This window comes from Gracilinanus agilis, chromosome 5 (assembly GCF_016433145.1).
Source record: "Gracilinanus agilis isolate LMUSP501 chromosome 5, AgileGrace, whole genome shotgun sequence".
NCBI classification, from domain to species: domain Eukaryota; kingdom Metazoa; phylum Chordata; class Mammalia; order Didelphimorphia; family Didelphidae; genus Gracilinanus; species Gracilinanus agilis.
In genome coordinates, this window is record NC_058134.1 from 197,576,148 (window position 1) to 197,594,009 (window position 17,862).

Sequence of the window (17,862 nt, forward strand, 5' to 3'; positions counted from 1 at the left end):
GGGCCTGGCTCTCAATCCACTGAGCTACCCAGCTGCCCCTTAAAGAAAAAAATTTATGACGTATGAGGCATGGACCTTTGTGAGAAGGACAAAATTTAGTTCATACAAACAGTTAGGTGGAGAGCCAAGCCTGGAGATAGGAGGTCCCTAGACTTGTAGTTATGTGATGAGGGCAAGTCACTTGACTCCAAATTGCCTAACCCTATCTTCTGTCTGGGAAACAATACTTAAAACTAAGACAGAAGATAAAGGTTTGAAATACATATATATACACCACAAGCGCGCTCTCTCTCTCTCTCTCTCTCTCTCTCTCTCTCTCTCTCTCTCTCTCTCTCTCTCTCTCTCTCTCTCTCTCTTTCTATATATATATATACATATATATATATATATAAATAAAATCTTGATGTATGAAAAAACATTATCATTTGATTTCAATGGATCACCACAAGCTATACCAGCCAAGTGGGATATCTTTGCATAGCTTTACTGATGGCCTATTTTAACAGTACATTTAAGCATTTCTGGAAGGAAATGACAAAACAAGGCCACGTTTTCTAGGCTAGTCATCAGTCGCTAAAACAGAAGTGGCTGCAACACTAGAAGGGTAAGATAGGCTTCTTGGTCAAGATGTCTGGAGATATGATTACCTGTTGGGTTTCTTCCCTGGTATATCAGTCATCTGTCCCTGTACCAGCTTCATGTAGTTGTTCATGGAGAACTGGGGCCCCACCAAAAAGCCCCCATAGAAGTAGGAGAAACCAGCAACTTCCGTCAGGGAAGGGACGCCCAAAATGGCATATTTTTGCTGTTCAAGGGACAAGGAATTCTGTGCCAGAGGAAAGAATGGGTGTTTTTAGGAATATCCTTGTGACTCCCCCCACAAAACAATTTGATCCTCATCCTGAGCCCCATTTCTCTGGGATTCCCAAAGCATCCACTCAGCTGAAAGAAATCCCGGTGTCCCCCCCCATATATGTACAAGCATGGCTTCGAGGAGCTTAGCAACAGCTCTTTTGTCTCTCCCAGTTGCCCTGTTGTCAATGATCTCTGGACTTCCATTAAGAGCTTGAACTTTGGCAAACCAGATCTGCTGATCCTTGCTCAGGTGCTGTGTGAAGCAGGACAGTAACCCAGGCTGTGGAGGATATCCTGCTCCTGGGATTTGGGGCACATCTTGGCAATATCAGCCTTTTTCCCTCCCACTGGTGGTTTCTTCAATCTCCCTGTGGAACGTATATTTACTTACCCAATCTCTCCCTCCGTCATAGTAGTCAACAGCCAGACCTGGCGGAGAGAGAAGGTGGGGGTAAAGCGGAGGGGGAGGGGGAAGCACTGAGTATAGCTCAGGGACTGAATGGGTAGGAACTGCACAATCCTAAGAAGATGGGGAGAAAACAGGAGACTCTTTGGGAGAGGAACCCAACAGGTGTAGGAAATGGGCAAAAAGAATGGAAAGCCATCCTCACGCTCACCTATTAACTTCAAGGTCAGGACGCAGTGTGGCATTGTCCACTTGATGTCATAATTGCCAGTGGCTGTGCAATAGTAACCAGCAAGAAGGTAGGCCTGCCGGGAAAGCAGTCATTAGATCATTATCATTACAACCTTGAAGTTCTCTGTTCTTTAATAAATAGGAAAAGTGAATCATGGAGAAAAGAAGGGGTTTGCACCAGATCACAGAGTAAGCCAATGACTGGATTTTAGTCAAAGCATAGCTCTTCAGCTTCCCGATGTTCATTTTTCTTATGATGTGCCCCTTCCACTCTCAATGCAAGAGAAGGAATGTGTTTCTTTCCTGAGGCTTATCCAACTGATCTAGTTACAGAATTCAAGAATGTAGAGTTCCAAGGGGACTCCAGGAAAGGCACAAGGCCTAACTCTCTACCTTCAGGGAGATGCAATATTATCATTCCTATTTACACATGAGTAGCAGAGGTGAAATGACTTATCCAAGGTAACACAGCTAATGCAGGCATAAAGATGAATGCCAGTCTCCTTCCCAGTGCAATATTCTTGCTGCCACACCCTCCTTTCTCTGAGATGATGGAAGGAAAGTGACTTACCATCTGGAAGAAGAAGGTGGTCAGGACGGCAGTGACAGTGCGGCCCATCAGCCGAAGAATGAGGAACTGTAGCACCACACATATCAGAGAGTGGTAGAGGTGACTTCCTAAATGGAGGTGAGAGAATAGGAACCATGGAATACCCTGCAGGTCTCACCGCTGTCCTGAAAATCTAAATCTGGGATTATCTAAATTAGGGAACAAAATAAATCATTCTAATATGGATAGGGTGTTATTTCTGTAAAAGACTGGCAGCTCGGTGAGGTTATTAGTTACTTAGAATGTGGCCCAGCGGAGGAGCAGCTCTAGGTGAACAAACTGGGGCACGATGGAAGGTCACATGACCAGTTGCTTCTTTTTGACTCTTTACTTGCCACTTGGGGTCAAACTGCTCACACCGATAGAATGCTCTTTGGCCTCTGTTTTAGAGAAAAACTAGAAGTTGGCTGTAGTACTGAAGGAGTAGAATTCAAGAACGACCCTGATTCAGAGCTGGGTCCAGTTGAGTCTCATGGCATCAAACCTCCATTTCTGTCGATGGAATCAAGCTGAGGGAAACCACCTTAGCATCCTTTTGGGGGAAACAATGGAGGGACAAGAAATGGGATGGGCTAGCCACTTTGAGGTAAAAGTCATAATCAGGTAACTATTCCTATCCCTCTTTCATTCCCCAAATTCCTATTATGAGAAGAGTTTACAAATGAGGAAACTTGCAGTTCTCTCAGGTCACTTACCAAAGTTAAAATAGGCAATTGAGAGGCCTGTGATAATGTGGAAGAGATGGATGAGGTAGCAATCCTTGTAGAAAAGGAAGTGTCGATAAAACAAGGCAAAGGGGTATCCTGGAGAGAAGAAGAGATGAAAAGCTCACTATCCCTGTTGTGCACGGACCATCCAAGAGTTTTGCTAGGTCAGCTTATTTGGCATGATGCTTCCAGCATAGAAGAAAAACTCTGCCATATATATATCATAAGGTTAGAAACAAGACCACAGAAATAAATGCTTTTCTATAGTTTTAGATTATTGATGTGGGCCCTGAGAAAGATTTCTACTTGAATATCATAAGGTGGTTTCTTGACTCAACTTTTCTCCTAAATAGTGTAACTCCCAAATATGTGCCATAAACTTTATCTTACATTATTACATCTTGCTTCAGTAGTTTCCTATATCATGACAGTGTAAGCCAGATTAATTATATGTATAATAAAACTGTCTTGGCACTGATGATTATACATACAGGAACAAAACATTTTTTTGTTAGTTTGACAAACAAGTCATTATTTCCCATCTAGCTATAATCCTGGACTTCCTTATAGTCTCCAGAAACTCATCATCCTACAAGATCACATTAACTTTGGAAATCATATTTGTCAGTAGCCCGGACACCCCCCCTTCTGGGGAAAGTGGACATTGGATCGCTTCTCCCAGATCCTCCATTTAAGGAGGGCTCCCATCATTTCCCACCCAGTTTCATCTTGCCCCCCAACTTTCCAGCTTCTTTTTATGTGTTGTCTCCCCTATCTGATTGTGAGCTCGAGGGCAGGAACTAGCTCTGTATCTCCAGCACTTAGCACAGTGTCTGGAACATGGTCGGTGCTTTAATGAATGTTAATTGACTGACTGATTAATGTGCAGAGATAGTATTTACATGTATGTATGACACATGCTTCAAGGCATATGGAGCCGATGTCAACTCGGCTGCAACTCACTTGTGTGCCATGGCACAACTATCATCTGGATCCAGGAGGTAGAAGGAGAGTTTGTTTTAAGGGTATTTAAAAAATTATCAATGATCCTCTTCCTAAGCTCTAGAACACTTGGATAATGGTCATGTTGTCCATAGAAGATATCGGTAATCCCACTGTGATATGCACATATGGCAAATCAGAAGTGATTAAACCAATGTATATTAGCAAGGGGGTAGAAAAGAGCATCAGGATAACTCACTGCCAACTCTATGTAATATAGACACCACTAGAGCATCCAAGCCAAGCAAAGCCTAAGGTCATTTTGGTTAACAAACAATTAGGTAGACTTGGACAAATCCAGGTAGTAGCAGCAGTGCATACTGGCAAAGATACATTGCTAGGGAAGTAAGCTTATACCAAAGCTACAGCACAGGGTATAATCATTCAGGAAAAGTTTATGGTACATGTTTGAGAGTTTTAACTCACTTTACCATTTGGGGGAAAAACTTAGGAAAGGGGCAACCTTAAGAGATTCACATGGATATACGTGAGGTTAAATAAATCTGACTCAAATCATAGGCATACTCAATAGGTAAGCAAAGGGAAGATTATAGAAATTGAGGTTTCTATCAGGATATATCATTAAAAGTAGAACAGGACTCTGACGGTCTTTAGAATGCTGCTTTTAGCAGCCATCCATAGGTGCCTTAAGGATGTCTAGCTTTCTACAAAGTTCTACTTACCTGATGACTCACTGTGGCACAAAGGTTATGCCAACAGAGTGCATGCTCTGGCAGGTTCTACCCATGTTGGAAAGGTTTCAACAGGCAGTACCTACCTTATAAGAGCCAGCCTGTCTAGGGATAGAGTGGCTAATGATGAATTCCCCTTGACCAAGACAGCCCATGAAACAAATAGAGATCATGATGGTCCTGGGCAGCCTCCTTGGAGAAAAGGGGTCTGAGGGTGCTAAGAACTGCCTAGTTCTTAGACTATCTACTTAGCTGTTTTCAGTGTGAGATTCTACACAGTGGACACACTTCTATAGAAATTGATGCACATCAATCCCGACACTCACTACAAAGGTAACGAGAAGGATGTGGCAGTTGCATGAAATGATGGCTCACTGATCTTCCTCAAAAGTCGACTTTATCTTGTGTACAAAGGCAACAAGGAATATCATTTTGTGGGATACTTCATGAGAAGCATTTGTTAAAAAGTCCACCAGAAAAAAATCATTGAAGTTTATGGACCAATATTGGTTTCAAAAATGAGGAAGTAGAATAATTTCTATGAAGAATTAAGTTTTGTTGATTTGCTTTTAATAGCACAGTCACTTCCCAATACAAGCACCATTCCCAACACAATCCTCTGTGACAGAGAAACAGTTAAGCAAAACCATTCAGCAAAGTAAGTGTATCTGACAGTGTGAACAACATTATATACTGCTATTTCTTCACTTCTTTACTCAAAGGAAGGAAGTCAACATACTTTAATACTCAGTGATTTCAATGCTATATAGGCATGTGGATGAGGCTTAGAGATAAGACAGAAACCTTATACCTCTACAGCAAATAATTTTTTGTTCAGAAGATAATAGGGAAGAACTCAGGACAGAATCATGAACACTGAGTAATACATGCACACAATTATATCTTGACAGACAGGAAATAACTAGTTATTGATAGAGGAATAATTTTGAATCAGTTGTCTGTACAAAGCAAATATCAAAGTCAGTACTACAAATGCTAAGTTATGCTGTATAGTTAATATAGTCTGTAAGCTATTGACCTTGGAAAATTGGAAATAATAAAAGAATCAACACTGACACAGTGATCCCCATTTCCTAATGAAGTTTAACTGATCTAAATTAATTGCTGTAATTTTTAGACCACAAAAAACCCCCCAAAACAAACAAACAAAAACAACTTGCTTAGAAACCACCTCAGCTAGCAAAATAGTTTATCTTTTTTTGGCAAATGGAGAAATAAGGCAGCACAGGTTTAGAGTATGAACTGTTTGTAAAGATTTCATAAAGGAGATTGTATTGATGATCGTGAGCAAGAGAGGCTCATAAAACAAACAGCAAGAAGTAATGAAGGAGGGGGGTAGCTCAGTGGACTGGCAGTCAGGCCTAGAGATGGGCAAGCCTGGGTTCAAATCTGACCTTAGCTACTTTCTAACTGTGTGATCTTGGTCAAGTCACTGAATTCCCACTGCCTAGCCCTTACTGCTCTTCTGCTTTGGAATCAATACAACGTATTGATTCTAAGATGGAGGATAAGAGTTTTTAAAACAAGTAATGGAGGATACAATGATTTATAAAAATGAAACACTCATCGAAAAGTTGTTTTTTTTTAAAATAAGAAAGGATAGAGTAAACAAATTTAGAAAAAAAAAAGTTAAGAGACTCAAGCAAAACCAATCTGGCATATTTAAACTAAAATGGGAAAAACAACTGGACTAGTCCAGTGATACAAAGTATAAGTAAAAGATGAGTAAGAAAACAAGGGAAGCTCCTATGGGGGAAAAAAATAAGAGTTACAGAAGGAAATGAGAATAGAATAGAAACCAAAGGACAATAATAAATTTTTAACAAACTAAGTTAAAAAAAAGCCACATAAAATGATTACTATGCTATTGTAAGAATGAAATTTGGGAGATGCCATCTTTAAGTATATATGTGTATTTTCTACGGACACGTGGAAATTATCAAACTACATTTCCCGTGGTCCAACGGGTTTCTGGTTCCAGTTCTTTGGGCGTGGGGATGCCCACATCTCCACGCAGAGGACAGTTTAAATCTCCTGGGGTTAGGAGGAACTTCCTCTTCTTTAGCTACCACCTCTTGGCCAGCAGACTCAGGAAGAGACGGGAGGTAACAATAATGGCTGGGGTGGCAGTTTTAAATTCTTACAAGCGCGTGGTCTTTATCAGCATGGCTTTAATTAAATTTAAATTTAAAATACTAATTTATATTATTATATATTATCTGATTATATATTATATTATATTATTATTTCAGTCATAATCATTTTTTATCTTAATACTATGGAATAAAACAGAAGTCTTACTAACAACTATATCCTTAGGAAAGAGAAAAGTCAAAATCTGAAAAGTTACAGAATTGCTTAGAATAAAACTAAATAATATAACAAAAGAGCTGGTATAGATTTGGAAGATTATTGAAGGAAGAATTCAGAAGGATAAATTGGAGAATTGTAGAAATGTTAAAAATATAGATATCGTTGAAAATAAAGCAGTGGATTCACTGAAGAGTATAGGAGCTTAGCAGAAAAAAAATCAACAAAAAATAAAATTTTAAATGACAAAACTGGAAGATGACCTAGATCATCTTAAAAATCTGTATCAGTACTGAATATATACATGCACTGAAAGGCAAAGTAACAAAATTCTTAAAGGTTAACTAAAAGAAAGATATTAAGACACTAATTATAGGTGACTGTAAGGTTCTCTGACTGAACTTGATAAATTCAACAATCCTTTAATGTGCTTATGCAGTGATGGCAAACCTTTTGAAGTCTGTGTACCAGGCCCCACCCCCTACCAAGAGCCAGGTGCCTCTCCCCCAAAAAATACCCCACGGAGGGGGGGAGCAGCACTCTCATTGAGCTGCTGGGCAGAGGGGTGGGTGAAAAGAAAAAAAACATTATCAGTTGTGGCAGTGTTGGCACCCTGCCATAGGTTCACTATCACTGTTCTAATGTGTCACATGGCCAATTATATCTAACTGGCTCTGGTCACGCTTCTCTTTCTGCCCCAGCCATTTTCTTGCCATCTGCACTGCGGCTGCTGTTCCCTCTGGACCACTGGATAGGTGATGGGCAACCTTTTGAGTTTGATGTGTCAAAATTCGCCAAAAAACAGAGCATAACTCAGGCAGTGTGTCACTTTGAGAAAAAAACCACAATTTCGCAATATTTATAGTTTAAATAACAAAAACATGTAATTGTAATATATAACTATATTTAATAAACCAAAATAAGTAAATTAATATAGGTAGAATTGTCATCTATAGTGCAAAGAGTGTCTTCACTACACTATAGCTAATGTTTCATTCTTGGCATGCGGCCCCCATACTTCTCTATATGTGGACAATCGAAAATGGCTACACGTGTGTCATAGGTTTGCCATCACTGCATTAGACCATGTCATCTTCTCTGCCTGCTGTAAATCCTTCATCTCACTTTCCAGATCTGGACTGTGATCAAATCACTATTACCCTGGGCAAGTCACTTGACCCCCATTGCCTACCCTTACCACTCTTCTGCCTTGGAGCCAATACACAGTATTTACTCCAAGATGGAAGGTAAGGGTTTAATTAAAAAAAAAATCACTATTACCATCTCTACTGAATGGAATGTCAATCAACTCCTCTACTCACCATTGTTTTTAACTTCCAAAGCCCTATATATATATATGCACTGTCTATACATTTATCACAGTGTGACATAAGTGATTAATAAGTGCTCACTAATTTATCCACTTGAAAGATAAACAGAATGAACAAATTATTGGAAAAATTGGTTTTGATAAACCTATTAAAAGATTTCTGAATGAGATTCTTAGAGAAAATACCTCTTTTCAGTCTTTCATGAGACTTATAAAAAACTGATCATGTACTGAAGGCAAAAGTAATCAAACCCAGAAAGGCAGAGTCATAAACAGACCAATAACACAAAAATTAGTCAGCAGAGGAAACATAAGCAAAAGATTAAGTCAAAGACTGATAAAAACATTTAAAAATGGAAAACAGATCAATATTTCCCAAACAAGTTGAAACGAGATTAGGTGTGGACAATTGAATGGCACAGCCCACTACAGCTCTGAACTGCCAACTTCAAGAGATTTGCCAGTTTTAGTCTCCCCTACAGGCATGTGCAAAAATGCCAAGGGAAAAGATTCAGAGAAATAAAGGGAAGATCAAAAAATTAGAAAGCAATAAGAATTGCTTATGGATGAACTGCACCTATAATGACAAAACTCCCTTGGAGGGAAAAGGTAAAGTATCTAATGAAAAAAAAAATGAACAGGGGGCAGCTGGGTAGCTCAGTGGATTGAGAGTCAGGCCTAGAGACAGGGGGTCCTGGGTTCAAATCTGGCTTCAGACACTTCCCAGCTGTGTGACCCTGGGCAAGTCGCTTGACCCCCATTGCCCATCCTTACCACTCTTCCACCTAGGAGCCAATACACAGAAGTTAAGGGTTTAAAAAAAAAATTAAAAAAAAAAAAGTAGGAATGAAAGAGATCTAGTATTTCCAGATCTCAAACTACACCTAAAAGACAGCAATCAAAATTTGGTGCTGGTTAAAAAAATAGAAAAGCTGATAATTGAGAGAGATTAGGTTAGTCACTTAGAAATAGATGAACATAGTAGTCTACTCCTTCATTAGCCCAAAGATACCAGGATAGGACTCCCTACTGACAAAAATCAGCAAAAGAACAAGAATTAGAATTAGACCAACATCTTACATACCAACAATAAGCCCCCCAAATATCTGGCCTAAATATGAAATATTATATGAATAACTTTAAATTTTTTTATTTTTTGCCTCAATATTCTTTAGTATTATGAATTTATAGTATGCTTTCTTCATTTTATCTCTTCCTAGTTTGGGAATTAGAGCTAATCTGTGTCACTGAAATCTCATAAGAGTGCTTTCTTTCTCTACTTTTGAAAAGTTTAGTAAAATAGGGTCCCCACCTCCAGTTAACTGTTTTATTGCATTTACTGACAAATCAGTCTAGAGGTTTTAACTAATATGCTCAAAAGCATACACTATTATTAGGGAACCAATGGAAGTTAAAAAAAAAAGGCTTGAAACAAAGTTTCTCATGTTAACTATTGCAATAAGAAAAGGAAGTTGAAGAAATATGCATTGGAGGTAGCTAGGTGGCTCAGTGGATAGAGGGCAAGGCTTGAAGAAAGGAGGTCCTGAGTTCAAATTTGACCTTGGACACTTCCCTAGTGGTGTGATTCTGGGTAAGTCACTTAACCCCCACTGCTATCCCTTATCACTCTTCTGCCTTGAAACTGATACTTAGTATCTTTTCTAAGACACAAGGTAAGGGTTTTAAAAAAATGCGCTGGAATACAGGATCATAAATCTGGAGTTGGAAGGGGAGCACGAGAGTTTTATCTAGTATAACTCCATATTATAGTAGAGGAAACTGAGGCCCAGAGGGACTAAGTGACTTGCCTAAGGTTACACTAACCAAAAGCAGAATTCAAACTTTTATCTTCAGATTCCCAAGCCCCCAGTTCTCTTTTGAAAAGAGAAGATAAATGGCTTTCTAAATTATTTAATGGTTTATTTAGAAATCTTAAGTCAACATAAAAAAACAGTTGAAAACAACTGCTTCAGCAATAGAATGCAAAATAAAATTTAAAAATTAGTATTTGAAATTTTGTTGATATCTTTTTTAGATCTCACCTTCATTTCCAAATATATTCTTCCCCTTCCCGCATCCAGCAAGTCATCCCTTCTAACAAAGAATTAAAAAAAAGCAGTTCAGCAAAACTAACCAACAAATCAACCTAGTTTGAAAGTATATGCATTATTCCACACTGATACTCCTACACTTCTGCAAAGAAGGTAAAAGGAGGTATTATATTATACTTTATAGAATGTGAAAAAATATCAAACAATTCCTATGGAGGAAGAAAAGTAAAGAACCTCTAGGAAAAAATTGGAAAAACAGGAATGAAAGGGGATTGGCATAATTAAACCTCAAAATATGTCATAAACAGTAATCATCAGCTAAAATAATAAAAAGGCAAAATGACAAATGTTGGAGGGGATGTGGAAAAATAGGGACTCTAATACACTGTTGTTGGAATTATGAACTGATACAACCATTTTGGCAGCAATGTGGAATTATGCCCAGAGACATAAAATTGTGTATACCCTTAGACCACTGTTGGGTCTGTTTCCCAAGGAGATAAAGGAAAAAGGAAAAGAAATCTATATGTTCTAGAATATTTATAGCAGCCCTTTTCTGTGGTGGCAAAGAACTGGAAATTGAGGGGATATTCATCAATTCAGAAATGGCTGAACAAGTTGTAGCGTATGATTGTGATGGAATACTACTATGCCATAAGAAATGATGAGTAGGTTAACTTGAAAAAAAAAACAACAAACAACTTGTACAGATATACATGAAATTATGAAAAATGAAACGAGCAGAGCTAAAAGAACATTCTATATAGATACAGAATTAATGTCTGAAGAGTAATTTGTGAATTTTCACACTCAAGAGAAAAAACTGATAGAAACATGAAAGATATAATTTACATATATATATTTTTTTAAGTGATGCCTTCTCCAGTGCAGTAACCAACAAACAAATTAATTTTAAAAATGCTAGCACTATTCATGGCAGAATTAGGAAAAATGGCTGAGGAATGGACCAGGATAATGCCAGGAAGTAATATAATTTGATATATGTATATATATAGAACTATAATATAATTTACTGTAATTGATAATTGCATTAAGATATGTATAATGGCTGTAGCTTTCTATATAAAATAAATGCATGTAATAGGAAAGAAAATAAAAGTGCTAACACTAAAAAAAGGTAATTTTCAAAGCTATCTGGCACTTGGTTAAAAAAAAAGGTAGAAAAGCTGATCAGTGGAATAGATTTTGATAAGCAAGAAATGGAATATTCAGAAAGCCTATAACAGTTTAGTTTTTCATAAATTCTACAATACAAAGTACCAGGGAAAGAAAGACCACTTGATACAAAAAGAATAACTGGATAGCAATCTGGTGGAAAATAGCCATAGACCAGAATCTTAAATCACATATTATAGTAAATTCCAAATGAATAATGAAACTAAATATCAAATATATATATAAATATAAAAAAGTTCCACCATTACAAAATTAGTGAAGAAAGGAAAGCTTTATCTTTCAAAACTGTGAATAGGGAATGAATTTGTAATCAGCTACAACACAGATTATAAGAGATCAAATATAAAAACAAAAAGCTTTTGCATTAGCAAAATACATGCATCAAAAATAAGAAAAGGTATGGACTGCATAAAACATTTAAAATAATTTTTTATTCAAATGCTAATAGGAAGCTAAACAAATCCATTCTTCATCAAGTGGTCAAAGGACATGAAAAAAAGTTCTGAAAATGAGTAAATGAAGTAAAAAGCATTTATTAATTTCCTACGATGTAGCAAACACTGTGCTAGATGCTAGAGAAACAAAAAGGGGGGGGGGGAGAAAAGAGTCTCAAGTTGCTCACAAACTAATTAGGAGAGAGCCCAAAGAAAAAAGCCAGCTGCAGGGAGGATGGAAAGATTTGGAAGTCCTAAACGAAGCAGATGGGAAGGCCCAAGGATCCCTAAGGTGCATCAACAGATTATATGACAATGTTCAGGATTCTGGAAGGCACAGCTTCAAAGCAAATGGTAAAGCCCAGAGGACTTTTAAAGTGTTAGTAACAGGGCAAAGAGTAAGACCTGAGGATACTCCACTTCACTGGAAGGAGGGCTTACAGTTCAAGTCTCCCAGGTTATCCAAGTGGTGTAAAAAGTAATGTTCCTCTTTCAGGCTACCTACCCCATGGGTAGGATGATGGGAAAGCTAAGGGGATTATACTATCAACATACTATCAACAATTGTCTATAAAAGTGCTCAAATTTTCTAATAGAGAAATCAAGTTAAATTAACTTTGAGGTATCACTTTTATCCATCAAAATGCTAAAAATGGAAAAACCCAATATTAGATCATATGGACTCAAGAAAATTAGCATACTAATACATTTATTATTGGTGAATCTGTGAACTAGTTCAATCGTTTTGGAAAACAATTAGGAATTAGGCAACAAAATTACAGAATTGTTCAAACCCTTGACCTACTCCTGGGTTTATATGCTCAGGGAGAATTAATGACAAGAAAAGAAAGGCATGTCCAATTGTAATAGCAAAAAACTGGAACCTGTGTACCTAAATATTGGGGAATGAGTTGGATTATGGTATATGACTTAATAAAACTTTGACAGTACCATGCCAGGAATTTTCTTAGGAGAATTCTGAAGATCAACTGGCAAGATAAGGTACCAGACACTGAAGTCCTCTCTCCAGAGAGTACAACTCTAATGGGCTGGCCATGTTGTTCAAATGCCAAACATCTGTCTGCCTAAAAGACTTATACCAAGGTGAAAGGAAGCAATACAAAGATACTCTTCAAGGTCCCTCTGAAGAACTTTAGTATTGCCTGTGAGACACAGGAAACAAGACTACTCAGCATGCTGTGCCTGTAACAAAGAAGGCAAAACAGAACTGGAGTAGCTCAAAAGAAATGTGAAATGTGCAAATTTGGAGACATCTCCTTCCTAAATGTTCCTATTTGTGTCTGACCTATAGCAGAACCTTCTGAACTCATTTTGGTCTGATCAGCCAGTCCGGCACTGTACATTGATTCCAACACAGTGATGTCATCTTGGCCCTCTTCAAGTACTAAGGACAACTAACTAACTGCTACAAAAGGAATAAAGATATTAAGAATTTAAAGACTGGGGAAGATGTTTGTGAAGACAGTGCCTATACAATTACTGACTTGCTGATAAAGTATTGCAGAGAGAACCAAACAGACATACACACACACACACTATATATATATATATATATATATATATATACACTATATATACATATACAATTACCAAAACTATATAAATGAATCCAACTGTAAATGGCAACAAAACTCTGTACTATTTTTTCCCCTTTTCTAACTAAGAAGACATATATAGAGCTTTTAAAGAAATTTAAACAAATGAAAAACCATTAAGGTATAAAGTTGCATGTACTATACATACACATACAATCACTCTAATATGCAGACTACATATCTTTTTGGGGGAATCTTATAATGTAAGGATTCAATTGGTAGTATGCTGGGGATTTTTATGAGTAGTCAAAATTTGTCATTAACTTCAAAAAATAATATTATCATCATAGCCTCTGGGTTGAACAGCTGGTATAGTTTACAATTTTAAGTTCTATTCCTCATCATTCTAAATGTTTTTTTTTTAACTGATACACTTTTTTGTAGGTTCATGATTATTATTTGAAAACAAAATGAGGTGTCTCTGACAAAGGTCTCATTCAAATACACAGAGAACAGAGTCAACTTTATAAGCATACAAAACATTCCACAACTGATAAATAAATGGTCAAAGGATATGAACAGGTATTTTTCAGTTCTATCTATAATCATATGAAAACATGTTCCAGATCACTATTGAATAGAGAATAGAGAAATGCTAATTAAAACAAAATCTTATACCAAACAGATTGGGTAATACTACAAAAAAGGAAAATGACAAATGTTGGAGGGGATATCTGAAAGTTGAGATACTAGTTCACTACTGGTAGAACTGTGAACTGATACAACTATTCTGAAAAGCAATCTGGAACCACGTCCAAAGAGTCATAAATCTATGAATATCCTTTGACCCAGTAATGCCACTACTGGATCTATATCCCAAAGAGATCAGAGATAAGGGAAAAGGACCTACTTGCACAAAAATATTTTTAGCAGCTCTCTTTTAGCAAAAAGTAGTGGCAAAGAACTGGAAACTGATGGAGTGTTCATTAATATGGGAATGATCAAACAGTTGTGGTATATGGTTGTAATGAAATACTAATGCGCCATAAGAAATAACAAAAAGGATGAGTTTAGAAAAAACATGGAGGGGGCAGCTGGGTAGCTCAGTGGATTGAGAGCCAGGCCTAGAGGCAGGAGATCCTAGGTTCAAATCTGACCTCAGACACTTCCTAGCTGTGTGACCCTGGGCAAGTCACTTAACCCCCATTGCCTAGCCCTTACCACTTTTCTGCCTTGGAACCTTGGACTCCAAGACGGAAGGTAAGGGTTTAAAAAAAAAAGACAAAGAAAAAAGAAAAAACCTGGAAAAAACAAACTGATGCAAAGTACAGTTAGTAGAACTAGGAGAATAATGTATATAGGATCAACTGTGAAGGGCTAGACCAGTGATGGGCAAACTTTTTAAAGAGGGGGCCAAAGGAAAGGAAATGCTCATCTGTCAGTCTGTTTTTAAGGCAACTCTTTCGAAGTTTCATTGTATTGTATCCCACTCATTGTATTAGTCAGATTAGGAATAATGTCTCAGAGCAGATAGAACATTTCAGGGGGCCACATCTGGCTGAGGGCTAAAGTTTGCCCATCACTGGGCTAAACTATTATCAACACAACAAGGTCCCAAGACAACCCTAGGGGATTCACAATTAAAAAAAAAAAAAAAAAAAAAAAGCTATCCAGAGTCAAAGAAGGAATTGCTGGAATCTGTTTACAGATCAAAGCATGCCATTTTCCACTTTATTTCCTTCACGAGGTTTTTTTAATTGTATGTGTGATATGTGTCTTCTGTCATGGCATGGGGAATTTGGAAACATGTTTTACATGAAAGCACTTGTATAACCTATAACAGACAATTTACTGTCTTGGGGGGGAAAGAGGGGGAGAAAATCAGAATTGCAAAATGTCAGAAAACAATTGTTAAAAATTGTTTTTATATGTAATTAAAAAAAGAAAAAAGAAAAAGAAAATTAAAAAAAAATATACAAAAAAAGAAAAAGTTTGGAAAAAAAAGAAAAGGTGTGCTTCGACTGTGATAGTCTGACACTCAAGCTGCTTGCTATACTGGATATGAATTTGTTGCCTCTTAAAATGTCTTCACTTAAACTGCTTAGTAATTTTGTTTGTGTTTTTTGGGCTGTTTTCTTCATTCTATTATCACTTCAAATAAACCCTCTCATTTTTCTCAGATAGGAATTCTTCATATCTGTCCTTCCTTTTGGAGTACTTTTATTTCATTTCCAAAGACACAAAGCTACAAATGAATGTAGATAACAGCAGTAGGAGGCTTCTGTAGAGACGGAGGAATAAGAGGCTGCCAGTGAGTGTGGCTCTTCAATAGTCCTCATAAAAACAGTAACAAAAAAGCCCCAAAGAAGCAAAACTCTCAGAAACCTTCAAAAGAACATTAGTTTTAGAAAAAAGCCACTCAAGCCACTTAGATATGAAAAACAGAGTTGAAACATGATGGGGGAAAAAAGGTTCAAAAGAAAAGGCAGAAATACTATAAAAAACACCAAACAAATTACAATATAAACAGAAACATAAGAAACAAAACCTGAATTTCCTTGGGACAAAGAATCCACTTAAGGAACTGAAGAAGCTTAATTATCATAGGATAATAATTGTTCTAAAGGGTAAATGGATATAACAAACAGTTCCTCAAAAGAAATGCAGACTTGGGGGCAGCTGGGTAGCTCAGTGGAGTGAGAGTCAGGCCTAGAGACAGGAGGTCCTAGGTTCAAACCCGGCCTCAGCCACTTCCCAGCTGTGTGACCCTGGGCAAGTCACTTGATCCCCATTGCCCACCCTTACCAATCTTCCACCTATGAGACAATACACCGAAGTACAAGGGTTTAAAAAAAAAGAAAAAGAAAAAAAAAGAAATGCAGACTAACACCTTATAAAAGATTTCTCCAAATAAGTTTTGAAAATTCTATTTTTATTTTCAATTCTGAATTCTTTCCTTCCCAGTTCCCCTTTATTCCCTTACTGAGAAAAGCAAGGAAATAAAAAATCAATACAAACTGAATATTATTAAGCAAAACAAATCCCTGTGTTAACCATGTAAAAAAAAAAAAAGACAAAAACCAAACCATACATACCTTAATTTGTACTCTTGAATTCATCATGTTTCATCAGGAGTCCTCTGGAATTGTGGTTGGCATTATGTTTATCAGTGTCTAAATCTTTTAAAAGTTGTTTCCCTATAGTTGTTATTGTATAAACTGTTCACTTCACTTTGTATCAGGTCATGTAAGTTTTCCCAGGTTCCTCTGAAATCATTCCCTTCAATTTCTTACAGCATAGTAGTATTCCATTACTTTCATATTCTGTAAATTGTTTAGTCAATCCCCAATAAATGTGTATTCCTTTCTTTTCCCTATTTGAGCATAATGAACAATACTACACCACATGAAATAGCAAAATGAATGGTTTCAGAGAAAACTTGAATGACCTGTATGATATAGTGCAGAATGAAATGAGCACAACAAAAACAACTTCAAAAGATATGAAAACTGATCAATGCAAAGACCAGCCATGATTCAACGACTGAAGATAAGGTATACTTATCTCTTGACAGAGAACTGATCAAGACTGTAGATGAGGGCAGCTAGATAGCTAAATAGATAGAGAACTAGGCCTGAAGACAGGAAGTTCTGGGTTCAAAATGGACCTCAGACACTTCCTAACTTTATGACCCTGGGCAAGTCACTTAAACCCAATTGCCTAATTTTTACTACTCTTCTGCCTCTAACACAGAAGATAAGGGTTTCTAAAAAAGACTATAGATGGACATTTTTTTAAAGTCATGGACGATTTAATTTACTTTATTATGCCTATCTATTACAAAGTTTTCCTTTTTTTAATAATTCGTTTAAAAAGAGTGATAGAAGGAAAGTAAATATCTATTAAAAAATACAAAAAGAAAGAATTTCTCTCATCTTTGGAGAACCACCAAATCCCACAACCATAAGCTGTGGATGATTCTTTTGTGCTCAGTGGAGAAAGAAGGAAATACATTTCCTAATAAGTGGTCTCTTCTCCCCTCAGAATTTTTCGAGTATATTGTACTTTCTTCTTCAGTTCTACTCAATTCTGTCTTTTCTTTTTTTTTTTTTAAAACCCTTAATTTCTGTGTATTGGCTCCTAGGTGGAAGAGTGGTAAGGGTGGGCAATGGGGGTCAAGTGACTTGCCCAGGGTCACACAGCTGGGAAGTGTCTGAGACTGGATTTGAATACTTAATTCTGTCTTACAGTTATCTGACCCAGCATTCATTGTCTATCCCTGCCCAGATGGTAAGCTCCCCTGTTCTCATTCATTTTCATATCCCACCTAGGTCTTTGCACATCAGCTCAATTCATTTCCAGGAAGACTCTACTCAACATTATTAGGAATGCCACCATCTTTAATATTTCTTAGTAATTTAAATAGATGAGAATCGGCTGGTGGGTTTCTGCCATGCCCC

The 17,862-nt window shown here is 37.2% G+C and overlaps 1 protein-coding gene across 1 annotated transcript in view; it reads right to left on the bottom strand.

Moving 5' to 3' along the window:
* The window catches only part of LPCAT3 (lysophosphatidylcholine acyltransferase 3), a 38,026-nt gene that overhangs the window by 3,684 nt on the left and 16,480 nt on the right, over positions 1-17,862 (bottom strand). Inside the window, exons 2-6 of the mRNA XM_044679491.1 lie at positions 2,794-2,905; positions 2,064-2,166; positions 1,473-1,566; positions 1,247-1,284; positions 648-826 (exon numbers count right to left, since the gene is read on the bottom strand). Of these exons, the coding sequence (XP_044535426.1) occupies positions 648-826; positions 1,247-1,284; positions 1,473-1,566; positions 2,064-2,166; positions 2,794-2,905 (526 nt within the window). The remainder of the gene's footprint in view (positions 1-647; positions 827-1,246; positions 1,285-1,472; positions 1,567-2,063; positions 2,167-2,793; positions 2,906-17,862) is intronic.